The following is a 14,206-nucleotide window of genomic DNA, read 5'->3' on the forward strand; positions in this document are numbered from 1 at the left end:
TTTGGCCTGAATGCCAAGCGAGGAAACCAGGAGGAAACTTGCCACCATCCCTACGGTGAAGCATGGTGGTGGCAGCATCTTGCTGTGGTTTGTCAGCGAGAGACTAGTCAGGATCGAGGGAAAGATGAACAGAGCAAAGTACAGAGAGATCCTTGATGAAAACCTGCTCCAGAGCACTCAGGACCTCAGACTGGGGTGAAGGTTCACCTTCCAACTGGACAATGACCTTAAGCACACAGCCAAGACAACGCAGGGGTGGCTTCGGGACAAGTCTCTGAATGTCCTTGAGTGGCCCGCCAGAGCCCGGACTTGAACCCGATCGAACGTCTCTGGAAAGACCTGAAAATAGCTGTGCAACAACGCTCCCCATCCAACCTGACAGAGCTTGAGAAGATCTGCAGAAATGAATGGGAGAAACTCCCCAAATACAGGAATGCCAAGCTTGTAGCGTCATACCCAAGAAGACTTGAGGCTGTAATCACTACCAAAGGTGCTTCAACAAAGTACTGAGGGTCTGAACACTTATGTAAATGTGATATTTCAAAAATCTGTTTTTGCTTTGTCATTATGGGGTATTGTGTGTAGGTTGATAAGGGGAAAAAAATGTTTTTATCCATTTTGTAATAAGCCTGTAACGTAACAAAATGTGGAAAAAGTCAAGGGGTCTGAATAATTTCCGAATGCACTGTATGCTACAGACCAATGTAAGTAAACCTTGTCCAATCCAGAACGTCCCATAGGGTTCCTATAGCATGAGGCATCTTGATGTACCAGTACAGCCCCTGGACAGGATGCTCGTGACCACTGTGATGTGTATATAGAAACAACTGCTGGGTATGACTCAGGGGTACGTCCCAAATGGCACCCTAATCCCTTTATAGTGCACTACTTTTGACCAGGGCCCATCGGGTAGTGCACTACTTTTGACCAGGGCCCATAGGGTAGTGCATAGGGTGCTATTGGGATGGATTCTTAGAAGAAACACAAATTTCTTTCTGTCCACAGAGAGCGGTGGCTTCTCCGACCGTGTCTCGTCTGACGGACACGACCAAGTTCACTGGGTCACACAAGGAGCGTTTTGACGAGAGTGGCCGTGGAAAGGGGAAGGCAGGTCGCGTGGACATGGTGGACACATCGGGGTATGTCGCAGGATACAAACACCTCGGGTCGTACGAGAAGAAAGTCACCAAGCCCACCGGGCCCCCTGGAGCCGGGCACTCTGGAGCCGGGCCCCCTGGAGCCGGGCCCCCTGGAGCCGGGCACTCTGGAGCCGGGCCCCCTAGAGCCGGGCCCCCTGGAGCCGGGCCCCCTGGAGCCGGGCCCCCTGGAGCCAAACCAGTGTGAGGAAAGTAGAAAGAAAGAAACAAACAGAAACATAAGACCAACTACTAGGATAATAATTTTATAAAGAAAGAACTCCATGAAAGCACAACAAAAAGATAGGATTTCATATTTTCTCACCCATCTTGTTTTCTTTTTGCGAGTGGGATGTTTTGAGTTCCTCTCTTTTTTGTTATGTGTGAGAACTGGAAAACTGTTTACATCAATTTTTACAGCTGGTACATTCCTAACAGATAGCAAGTTACTGCCAGATGTTAAAATGAGCCCACCAACCAACAAGGGAAACCAACTGTTTTGCTCTGTATTTTTTGAAACCTCTTTATTATGATAGGGCCTTCACATATGTATTATAAGCACTATGAATAACACCATGCCAAGAAAAACAAATAACAGGGAAGAAAGGGTTTATTATTTAACAAGATTGCACTTTGCTTTAGATAGGCCATAGCTTCTTTTCCCATTTTTAGTTGAGGAAATACATCCTTAATTTCATACTTTTTAGTTAATTTAATGTTTATTGGCATAAACTGGTGAAGTAGATATACTGGTAGGTTGTTATATTGATCAAACCATCTTCAATATCAACGTTCTGTCTTTCCTCTGGTCAATGACGTCTGCTGTATGAGTCTTCATCTACTGACTGTCTGGCCTCCTTTATACTTCATCATAGTTTACACATATTGACGACTACATAGTTTGCCTTCAATTGTTCTTAAAATAACTAAACCTTCAACAGGATATGTAGAAGTTCTGTCTTCCTGTCTTTAGCTACGTATATCATATGAATGATGACATTTTATTTTTGTTCATTCTACTGTCAGATATGAAGTTTGTTATCTATGAGTCTTAACTTCCCTTTCTTGTGAATCTTGCTTTTAGAAACGTTCTGTGAAGTTATATCGGTACTGTACCTTATGTATTTACAACACAAGGAGAAGAACAATGCTAGAATGATTTGATATCCTAAGGACACGTCTTGTGTGGTTCATTCTGAAACCCTCATCAATTATTTACACCCAACATATTAAATAAGATAATAGGTAAATGACCCTGAAATGATTATCTGTAATCATTCATCTAAATCACACCCCGGTTTGATAACGCTCCACAGTTTGTTCACACTATGTGGGCTGTATTAGCTGGAGCTCTGAAACTAAGAGGTGAGCTGGGTTGTTCAGGTTTGTATTTTTCAATATTTAACTGATATGATATTGGCATCAGATTTCTATAGTTGTAATATATTGGTGGTAAGAGTGTGTATATTTCTAAACATGTGGCCGCATGGCTTCATTTAAGACACTGAGTTTCTGTTTTTCTTGTCTTGCTGTATCTTATGCATGAAGTAATGGAATGCTACTACTTTACCATTAACAATAGGAAACAGACAACAAATTTCAGATGTCTCATTTTAACTGCTGTGTTAGTGACTCAGTTATAGTGACTTGCTCTGCTGCTACGTTCTGGCAGAGTAGTCAGACCAATGGAAGTAAAACTAAAACAACTTCACTTTGACAAGAGGACCAAGTTGTGGTTAAATTGTGAGTGTACAGAGACCATAGAGATCCTGTAAATTACTATGTATAGACTAAGAATATCAAAGGGGACGTTTGTGGCCAAGGAGTTGGCTGACATTATCAGGTAATATTATCATTGAAAAAATCTATAGCTTGGTGGAACCAGCCAGATCGCTGCTTTCACTATGAAATAGAATGATGAACCAGCCTGATCGTTGTGTTCACTATGAAATAGAACCATGAAATAGAATGATGAACCAGCCTGATCATTGCGTTCACTATGAAATAGCATGATGAACCAGCCTGATCACTACGTTCACTATGAAATAGAATGATGAACCAGCCTGATCGCTGCGTTCACTATGAAATAGCATGATGAACCAGCCTGATCACTACGTTCACTATGAAATAGAATGATGAACCAGCCTGATCGTTGCGTTCACTATGAAATAGCATGATGAACCAGCCTGATCACTACGTTCACTATGAAATAGAATGATGAACCAGCCTGATCGCTGCGTTCACTATGAAATAGAATGATGAACCAGCCTGATCCTTGCGTTCACTATGAAATAGAATGATGAACCAGCCTGATCGTTGAGTTCACTATGAAATAGAACCATGAAATAGAATGATGAACCAGCCTGATCGTTGCGTTCACTATGAAATAGCATGATGAACCAGCCTAATCACTACGTTCACTATGAAATAGAATGATGAACCAGCCTGATCGCTGCGTTCACTATGAAATAGCATGATGAACCAGCCTGATCACTACGTTCACTATGAAATAGAATGATGAACCAGCCTGATCGTTGCGTTCACTATGAAATAGCATGATGAACCAGCCTGATCACTACGTTCACTATGAAATAGAATGATGAACCAGCCTGATCGCTGCGTTCACTATGAAATAGAATGATGAACCAGCCTGATCGTTGCGTTCACTATGAAATAGAATGATGAACCAGCCTGATCGCTGCGTTCACTATGAAATAGAACCATGAAATAGAATGATGAACCAGCCTGATCGCTGCGTTCACTATGAAATAGAATGATGAACCAGCCTGATCGTTGCGTTCACTATGAAATAGAATGATGAACCAGCCTGATCACTACGTTCACTATGAAACAGAATGATGAACCAGCCTGATCGCTGCGTTCACTATGAAATAGAATGATGAACCAGCCTGATCGCTGCGTTCACTATGAAATAGAATGATGAACCAGCCTGATCACTACGTTCACTATGAAACAGAATGATGAACCAGCCTGATCGCTGCGTTCACTATGAAATAGAATGATGAACCAGCCTGATCGCTGCGTTCACTATGAAATAGAATGATGAACCAGCCTGATCGCTGCGTTCACTATGAAATAGAATGATGAACCAGCCTGATCGTTGTGTTCACTATGAAATAGAACCATGAAATAGAATGATGAACCAGCCTGATCGCTGCGTTCACTATGAAATAGAATGATGAACCAGCCTGATCACTACGTTCACTATGAAATAGAACCATGAAATAGAATGATGAACCAGCCTGATCGCTGCGTTCACTATGAAATAGAATGATGAACCAGCCTGATCGCTGCGTTCACTATGAAATAGAATGATGAACCAGCCAGATCGCTGCGTTCACTATGAAATAGAATGATGAACCAACCTGATCACTGCGTTCACTATGAAATAGAATGATGAACCAGCCTGATCGCTGCGTTCACTATGAAATAGAATGATGAGCTAGCGATCAGACTGGTTCCACCAGGCTACAAAATCAAATGCCAGCAATATGCATTGTGTCAAATGGATGCCTATCAAACTAGAAGGTTTTACATTCTAAGTGAAAAAGACAACTATGCCATAGATACTACAGTTAGGTACATATGACTAGTGACTTCATCAGTATTGTTTGTGACCCTTGAACTCTTGTCTTTGAAGAAGTTTTAGAGAAACCTTTTTAGTTGAAACACTGTTATCCTGACACTTTCTACGGCACACATTCAACGGAATACAAAAGGCAGGGTAATATAGTACTGTAATATTTGATGGGCATACTGTAAGAGGTGAAGGGGATGAACAAAGAAGGAGACTTTTGTAGGACATGTATTTTTCCAGCATAATGACATACTGTTGCTTTCATACTGGCCACCCTACCTTAGCCTCTGCTGACCAATAAGACTCATGCATTGATTGAGATCAACACCTGTTAACTTGTGGAATCGTAGTCGCTTTAGTACGATTTGTCTTGTGTTCTTAATGCCAAATACTGTGCACCTTTTCGTGTGGAGAAGCAATACTGTTTTATTTTTTCAAAAAAATAACTTGTTAATGTACTATTACTGTGACCTGGTGCATGCTTTGTGTTTTGGTTATTGTTCTCGAGACCTGTGTGTTTTCGTGATTTGTAGCATTGTTGAAAATAAAAACTCCCCATCCTGAAGAATCATTGGTGTTTCTAATTTCCTCTACTGATCTGATTACTTATTGAGAGGATCAGTTGTCTCCTCTACTGATCTGATTACTTATTGAGAGGATCAGTTGTCTCCACTGATCTGATTACTTATTGAGAGGATCAGTTGTCTCTACTAATCTGATTACTTATTGAGAGGATCAGTTGTCTCCTACTGATCTGATTACTTATTGAGAGGATCAGTTGTCTCCTCTACTAATCTGATTACTTATTGAGAGGATCAGTTGTCTCCTACTGATCTGATTACTTATTGAGAGGATCAGTTGTCTCTACTGATCTGATTACTTATTGAGAGGATCAGTTGTCACCTACTGATCTGATTACTTATTGAGAGGATCAGTTGTCTCCTCTACTAATCTGATTACTTATTGAGAGGATCAGTTGTCTCCTACTGATCTGATTACTTATTGAGAGGATCAGTTGTCTCCTACTGATCTGATTACTTATTGAGAGGATCAGTTGTCTCCTACTGATCTGATTACTTATTGAGAGGATCAGTTGTCTCCTCTACTAATCTGATTACTTATTGAGAGGATCAGTTGTCTCCTACTGATCTGATTACTTATTGAGAGGATCAGTTGTCTCTACTGATCTGATTACTTATTGAGAGGATCAGTTGTCTCCTACTGATCTGATTACTTATTGAGAGGATCAGTTGTCTCCTACTGATCTGATTACTTATTGAGAGGATCAGTTGTCTCCTACTGATCTGATTACTTATTGAGAGGATCAGTTGTCTCCTCTACTGATCTGATTACTTATTGAGAGGATCAGTTGTCTCCTACTGATCTGATTACTTATTGAGAGGATCAGTTGTCTCCTCTACTGATCTGATTACTTATTGAGAGGATCAGTTGTCTCCTACTGATCTGATTACTTATTGAGAGGATCAGTTGTCTCCTACTGATCTGATTACTTATTGAGAGGATCAGTTGTCTCCTCTACTGATCTGATTACTTATTGAGAGGATCAGTTGTCTCCTCTACTAATCTGATTACTTATTGAGAGGATCAGTTGTCTCCTACTGATCTGATTACTTATTGAGAGGATCAGTTGTCTCCTCTACTGATCTGATTACTTATTGAGAGGATCAGTTGTCTCCTACTGATCTGATTACTTATTGAGAGGATCAGTTGTCTCCTACTGATCTGATTACTTATTGAAGAGGATCAGTTGTCTCCTCTACTGATCTGATTACTTATTGAGAGGATCAGTTGTCTCCTCTACTGATCTGATTACTTATTGAGAGGATCAGTTGTCTCCTACTGATCTGATTACTTATTGAGAGGATCAGTTGTCTCCTCTACTGATCTGATTACTTATTGAGAGGATCAGTTGTCTCCTACTGATCTGATTACTTATTGAGAGGATCAGTTGTCTCCTACTAATCTGATTACTTATTGAGAGGATCAGTTGTCTCTACTAATCTGATTACTTATTGAGAGGATCAGTTGTCTCCTACTAATCTGATTACTTATTGAGAGGATCAGTTGTCTCCTCTACTGATCTGATTACTTATTGAGAGGATCAGTTGTCTCCTCTACTAATCTGATTACTTATTGAGAGGATCAGTTGTCTCTACTGATCTGATTACTTATTGAGAGGATCAGTTGTCTCCTACTGATCTGATTACTTATTGAGAGGATCAGTTGTCTCCTCTACTGATCTGATTACTTATTGAGAGGATCAGTTGTCTCCTACTGATCTGATTACTTATTGAGAGGATCAGTTGTCTCCTCTACTGATCTGATGACTTATTGAGAGGATCAGTTGTCTCCTACTGATCTGATTACTTATTGAGAGGATCAGTTGTCTCCTACTGATCTGATTACTTATTGAGAGGATCAGTTGTCTCTACTGATCTGATTACTTATTGAGAGGATCAGTTGTCTCCTACTGATCTGATTACTTATTGAGAGGATCAGTTGTCTCCTACTGATCTGATTACTTATTGAGAGGATCAGTTGTCTCCTCTACTGATCTGATTACTTATTGAGAGGATCAGTTGTCTCCTACTGATCTGATTACTTATTGAGAGGATCAGTTGTCTCCTACTGATCTGATGACTTATTGAGAGGATCAGTTGTCTCCTACTAATCTGATTACTTATTGAGAGGATCAGTTGTCTCCTCTACTAATCTGATTACTTATTGAGAGGATCAGTTGTCTCCTACTGATCTGATTACTTATTGAGAGGATCAGTTGTATGTTATTACATCCCATCTGGACGGAATCCTTCCTTACATTTTTATATTATTATTAGGTTTTTTCCTTGCCAGAAGTTCAGGACCATAAAGGGCACAATAACCACAATTCAAGATCCCCATGCCAGTATGACTGACAAGCTAAATTCATACGGAGCTTGTTTAAGTGTATGTGTGTTTGAACCCTGAGGCAGAAATAAGGCCACGGTGCAGATGTAATCTAGAAACATCCATTCCACCACGGCCGTGATAAGCAGATGGAGAGAAGAAAACTGACCTCAAAACCAGGCTACAGATCTGGCTGGAGGTGGCCTCATCTAGCCACTGATTCTGGAAAGAAATGGTTTTATCCCAACTACATAGGGAATAGGGTGCCATTTGTGATGAACACCATGCCTGTTCTTTCCTCATAAATATGTTAAAATAATATATTATCCCCACAATATGTTCTACCAAGACAGGCTTTACTTGCTAGAACTGACCTCAAGCAGCATTGTGTTTAGTGAAGAAGCCATTTCCCCACTTCAGTTTCCATAAACACAGAGGCAGAAACAGCTTAAACACAATAAATACTTTATCATTTCAACATGTCTAGAGTCATAAATATTGAGATTCAATGTGCAGTGTAAAGGTGTGGATACAGTCAGTAACGAACATTGTAAAGGTGTGGATACAGTCAGTAAGGAACAGTGTAAAGGTGTGGATACAGTCAGTAAGGAACAGTGTAAAGGTGTGGATACAGTCAGTAAGGAACAGTGTAAAGGTGTGGATACAGTCAGTAACGAACATTGTAAAGGTGTGGATACAGTCAGTAAGGAACATTGTAAAGGTGTGGATACAGTCAGTAAGGAACAGTGTAAAGGTGTGGACAGTCAGTAAGGAACAGTGTAAAGGTGTGGATACAGTCAGTAAGGAACATTGTAAAGGTGTGGATACAGTCAGTAAGGAACATTGTAAAGGTGTGGATACAGTCAGTAAGAAACAGTGTAAAGGTGCGGATACAGTCAGTAAGAAACAGTGTAAAGGTGCGGATACAGTCAGTAAGGAACATTGTAAAGGTGTGGATACAGTCAGTAAGGAACAGTGTAAAGGTGTGGATACAGTCAGTAAGGAACATTGTAAAGGTGTGGATACAGTCAGTAAGGAACATTGTAAAGGTGTGGATACAGTCAGTAAGAAACAGTGTAAAGGTGCGGATACAGTCAGTAAGGAACATTGTAAAGGTGTGGATACAGTCAGTAAGGAACAGTGTAAAGGTGTGGATACAGTCAGTAAGGAACAGTGTAAAGGTGTGGATACAGTCAGTAAGGAACAGTGTAAAGGTGTGGATACAGTCAGTAAGGAACATTGTAAAGGTGTGGATAGTGGACACAGTAAAAGCATGACGATACACAGAAGTAAAAAATGAGATCAGAGTTAGAGACAAGTTTACATGCTCAACATTAATCCCGGAGCATCAGAAGAACAGTGTAAATGCTGGCAGCAGTGTATATAGAGCTAAGATGAGAGAATCTGGTGCTGGTGCTCGTTCAGTAGGACAACGTTCTGGAACGTTCAGATAGAAATGTAGAACAAACATTGGCTCTATTCATGACATTTCTATCTGCAATGTTCCATAACGTTTACCTACTGAACGTGGCCCTGGTATTGTAGTTGTGGGCCTGCTAGTTGTTGTAGTTGTGACTTGTAGCTCCTCAGAGCCGTCTCCCAGTCTCCTCCAGTTCTCTCTAGTTGTTGCAGTTGTGACTTGTAGCTCCTCAGAGCCGTCTCCCAGTCTCCTCCAGTTCTCTCTAGTTGTTGCAGTTGTGACTTGTAGCTCCTCAGAGCCGTCTCCCAGTCTCCTCCAGTTCTCTCTAGTTGTTGCAGTTGTGACTTGTAGCTCCTCAGAGCCGTCTCCCAGTCTCCTCCAGTTCTCTCAAGTTGTTGTAGTTGTGACTTGTAGCTCCTCAGAGCCGTCTCCCAGTCTCCTCCAGTTCTCTCTAGTTGTTGTAGTTGTGACTTGTAGCTCCTCAGAGCCGTCTCCCAGTCTCCTCCAGTTCTCTCTAGTTGTTGTAGTTGTGACTTGTAGCTCCTCAGAGCCGTCTCCCAGTCTCCTCCAGTTCTCTCAAGTTGTTGTAGTTGTGACTTGTAGCTCAGAGCCGTCTCCCAGTCTCCTCCAGTTCTCTCTAGTTGTTGTAGTTGTGACTTGTAGCTCCTCAGAGCCGTCTCCCAGTCTCCTCCAGTTCTCTCTAGTTGTTGTAGTTGTGACTTGTAGCTCCTTAGAGCCGTCTCCCAGTCCTCTCTAGTTGTTGTAGTTGTGACTTGTAGCTCCTCAGAGCCGTCTCCCAGTCTCCTCCAGTTCTCTCTAGTTGTTGTAGTTGTGACTTGTAGCTCCTCAGAGCCGTCTCCCAGTCTCCTCCAGTTCTCTCTAGTTGTTGTAGTTGTGACTTGTAGCTCCTCAGAGCCGTCTCCCAGTCTCCTCCAGTTCTCTCTAGTTGTTGTAGTTGTGACTTGTAGCTCCTCAGAGCCGTCTCCCAGTCTCCTCCAGTTCTCTCAAGTTGTTGTAGTTGTGACTTGTAGCTCCTCAGAGCCGTCTCCCAGTCTCCTCCAGTTCTCTCTAGTTGTTGTAGTTGTGACTTGTAGCTCCTCAGAGCCGTCTCCCAGTCTCCTCCAGTTCTCTCTAGTTGTTGTAGTTATGACTTGTAGCTCCTCAGAGCCGTCTCCCAGTCTCCTCCAGTTCTCTCTAGTTGTTGTAGTTGGGACTTGTAGCTCCTCAGAGCCGTCTCCCAGTCTCCTCCAGTTCTCTCTAGTTGTTGTAGTTGTGACTTGTAGCTCCTCAGAGCCGTCTCCCAGTCTCCTCCAGTTCTCTCTAGTTGTTGTAGTTGTGACTTGTAGCTCCTCAGAGCCGTCTCCCAGTCTCCTCCAGTTCTCTCAAGTTGTTGTAGTTGTGACTTGTAGCTCCTCAGAGCCGTCTCCCAGTCTCCTCCAGTTCTCTCTAGTTGTTGTAGTTGGGACTTGTAGCTCCTCAGAGCCGTCTCCCAGTCTCCTCCAGTTCTCTCAAGTTGTTGTAGTTGTGACTTGTAGCTCCTCAGAGCCGTCTCCCAGTCTCCTCCAGTTCTCTCTAGTTGTTGTAGTTGTGACTTGTAGCTCCTCAGAGCCGTCTCCCAGTCTCCTCCAGTTCTCTCTAGTTGTTGTAGTTATGACTTGTAGCTCCTCAGAGCCGTCTCCCAGTCTCCTCCAGTTCTCTCTAGTTGTTGTAGTTGGGACTTGTAGCTCCTCAGAGCCGTCTCCCAGTCTCCTCCAGTTCTCTCTAGTTGTTGTAGTTGTGACTTGTAGCTCCTCAGAGCCGTCTCCCAGTCTCCTCCAGTTCTCTCTAGTTGTTGTAGTTATGACTTGTAGCTCCTCAGAGCCGTCTCCCAGTCTCCTCCAGTTCTCTCTAGTTGTTGTAGTTATGACTTGTAGCTCCTCAGAGCCGTCTCCCAGTCTCCTCCAGTTCTCTCTAGTTGTTGTAGTTATGACTTGTAGCTCCTCAGAGCCGTCTCCCAGTCCCCTCCAATTCACTCAGCAAACGCTCATTAGTTGCAACCAGTGACCTGAAGCACAAACACAACACCATTTAATCACAAACACTAACAAGCACTTTCTTCACCCATTGGGTATGGTCTTTCATCTTTATATTAGAACATATAATCTGGCATCTCCTATAATGAATATCTCTTTAGGTTGCTTTTAGTGTTAAGATTTCTATTATCCCAAGAGTCAAGGACTTTTATTGTCCCTAGAGTGGTTGAATGCTTTTCTTAGCTCCAGGTGGTACTGGACATAGTGTAGTGTCTTGGCACCAGGTGGTACTGGACATAGTGCAGTGTCTTGGCACCAGGTGGTACTGGACATAGTGCAGTGTCTTGGCACCAGGTGGTACTGGACATAGTGTCTTGGCACCAGGTGGTACTGGACATAGTGTCTTGGCACCAGGTGGTACTGGACATAGTGTCTTGGCACCAGGTGGTACTGGACATAGTGTCTTGGCACCAGGTGGTACTGGACATAGTGTCTTGGCACCAGGTGGTACTGGACATAGTGTCTTGGCACCAGGTGGTACTGGACATAGTGTCTTGGCACCAGGTGGTACTGGACATAGTGCAGTGTCTTGGCACCAGGTGGTACTGGACATAGTGCAGTGTCTTGGCACCAGGTGGTACTGGACATAGTGCAGTGTCTTGGCACCAGGTGGTACTGGACATAGTGCAGTGTCTTGGCACCAGGTGGTACTGGACATAGTGCAGTGTCTTGGCACCAGGTGGTACTGGACATAGTGCAGTGTCTTGGCACCAGGTGGTACTGGACATAGTGCAGTGTCTTGGCACCAGGTGGTACTGGACATAGTGCAGTGTCTTGGCACCAGGTGGTACTGGACATAGTGCAGTGTCTTGGCACCAGGTGGTACTGGACATAGTGCAGTGTCTTGGCACCAGGTGGTACTGGACATAGTGCAGTGTCTTGGCACCAGGTGGTACTGGACATAGTGCAGTGTCTTGGCACCAGGTGGTACTGGACATAGTGCAGTGTCTTGGCACCAGGTGGTACTGGACATAGTGCAGTGTCTTGGCACCAGGTGGTACTGGACATAGTGCAGTGTCTTGGCACCAGGTGGTACTGGACATAGTGCAGTGTCTTGGCACCAGGTGGTACTGGACATAGTGCAGTGTCTTGGCACCAGGTGGTACTGGACATAGTGCAGTGTCTTGGCACCAGGTGGTACTGGACATAGTGCAGTGTCTTGGCACAGGTGGTACTGGACATAGTGCAGTGTCTTGGCACCAGGTGGTACTGGACATAGTGCAGTGTCTTGGCACCAGGTGGTACTGGACATAGTGCAGTGTCTTGGCACCAGGTGGTACTGGACATAGTGTAGTATCTTAGCACCAGGTGGTACTGGACATAGTGTAGTATCTTAGCTCCAGGTGGTACTGGACATAGTGTAGTGCTTACCTATGGTTCTCCTGCAGCATATCTGCCAGCTCCTTGACTCTCTCCCCCTCCTCGACCTTCTCCCTCAGCTCTGATACCTTCTTCCTCAGCTCATCCACCTCTGCCTGCTTCTCTGGAGAGAAGGACACATGGACCACAGTTAGTTAGCACATGAAGCTAGCAGCAATACAGATCCACATGGATCATAGTTAGCACATGAAGCTAGCAGCAATACAGATCCACATGGGCCACGGTTAGCATATGATGCTAACTCTGCAGCAATACAAATGCACATTGACTTGCAACATCAACGGATATAACAACAACAGACTGAAATCAAATCCAATACGTCAAGTGGTGAACACCGCCTTGAGATATGCACGTTTAACTTTTGTACGAATCTTAAGAGATTTATGGAACATCTTGCATTACTCTTAGACGTGCTCTATGCCACGGTTCCACGTGCTCTATGTTCCACGTGCTCTATGTCACGGTTCCACGTGCTCTATGTTACACGTGCACTATGTCACGGTTACACGTGCTCTATGTCACAGTTACATGTGCTCTATGTCACGGTTACACGTGCTCTATGTTACACGTGCTCTGTCACGGTTACACGTGCTCTATGTCACGATTACACGTGTTCTATGTCACGGTTATACATGCTCTATGTCACGGTTACACATGCTCTATGTTACACGTGCTCTATGTCACGGTTACACATGCTCTATGTTACACGTGCTCTGTCACGGTTACACGTGCTCTATGTCACGGTTACACGTGCTCTATGTTACGGTTACATGTGCTCTATGTCACGGTTACACATGCTCTATGTTACACGTGCTCTGTCACGGTTACACATGCTCTATGTCACGGTTACACATGCTCTATGTTACACGTGCTCTGTCACGGTTACACGTGCTCTATGTCACGGTTACACATGCTCTATGTCACGGTTACACGTGCTCTATGTCACGGTTACACGTGCTCTATGTCACGGTTACACGTGCTCTATGTTACACGTGCTCTATGTCACGGTTACACGTGCTCTATGTCACGGTTACACGTGCTCTGTTACACGTGCTCTGTCACGGTTACACGTGCTCTATGTCACGGTTACACGTGCTCTATGTTACACGTGCTCTGTCACGGTTACATGTGCTCTATGTCACGGTTACACGTGCTCTATGTCACGGTTACACGTGCTCTATGTTACACGTGCTCTATGTCACGGTTACACGTGCTCTATGTCACGGTTACACGTGCTCTGTTACACGTGCTCTGTCACGGTTACACGTGCTCTATGTCACGGTTACACGTGCTCTATGTTACACGTGCTCTGTCACGGTTACATGTGCTCTATGTCACGGTTACACGTGCTGTATGTTACACGTGCTCTGTCACGGTTACACGTGCTCTATGTCACGGTTACACGTGCTCTGTCACGGTTACACGTGCTCTGTCACGGTTACACGTGCTCTATGTTACACGTGCTCTATGTCACGGTTACACGTGCTCTATGTTACACGTGCTCTATGTCACGGTTACACGTGCTCTATGTCACAGTTACACGTGCTCTATGTCACGGTTACATGTGCTCTATGTCACGGTTACACGTGCTCTGTTACACGTGCTCTATGTCACGGTTACATGTGCTCTATGTCACAGTTACACGTGCTCTGTCACACGTGCTCCATGTCACGGTTACACATGCTCTATGTTA

General features: G+C 43.8%; 2 protein-coding genes and 1 long non-coding RNA gene across 5 annotated transcripts in view; 2 read left to right on the forward strand and 1 right to left on the reverse strand.

Moving 5' to 3' along the window:
- LOC115187615 (tubulin polymerization-promoting protein-like) overlaps window positions 1-5,302 on the forward strand; it is a 34,241-nt gene extending 28,939 nt beyond the window's left edge. For all 3 annotated transcript variants that reach the window (XM_029746585.1, XM_029746586.1, XM_029746584.1), the window contains exon 5: window positions 1,006-5,302. In XM_029746585.1, the coding sequence (XP_029602445.1) occupies window positions 1,006-1,344 (339 nt within the window). In that variant the 3' untranslated portion in view covers window positions 1,345-5,302. The remainder of the gene's footprint in view (window positions 1-1,005) is intronic.
- A 3,026-nt stretch (window positions 5,303-8,328) lies between these two features.
- On the forward strand, window positions 8,329-8,930 carry LOC115187624 (uncharacterized). The gene is made up of 2 exons (XR_003876107.1): window positions 8,329-8,362; window positions 8,427-8,930. It is a non-coding gene; the product is annotated as an uncharacterized LOC115187624 (long non-coding RNA).
- A 642-nt stretch (window positions 8,931-9,572) lies between these two features.
- The window catches only part of LOC115187608 (centrosomal protein of 72 kDa-like), a 40,132-nt gene continuing 35,498 nt past the window's right edge, over window positions 9,573-14,206 (reverse strand). Inside the window, exons 13-15 of the mRNA XM_029746576.1 lie at window positions 12,505-12,616; window positions 11,041-11,105; window positions 9,573-9,790 (exon numbers count right to left, since the gene is read on the reverse strand). Coding sequence (XP_029602436.1) covers window positions 11,042-11,105; window positions 12,505-12,616 — 176 coding nt within the window. The 3' untranslated portion in view covers window positions 9,573-9,790; window position 11,041. The remainder of the gene's footprint in view (window positions 9,791-11,040; window positions 11,106-12,504; window positions 12,617-14,206) is intronic.

This window comes from Salmo trutta, unplaced genomic scaffold, assembly GCF_901001165.1.
Source record: "Salmo trutta unplaced genomic scaffold, fSalTru1.1, whole genome shotgun sequence".
Classification (NCBI taxonomy): Eukaryota; Metazoa; Chordata; class Actinopteri; order Salmoniformes; family Salmonidae; genus Salmo; species Salmo trutta.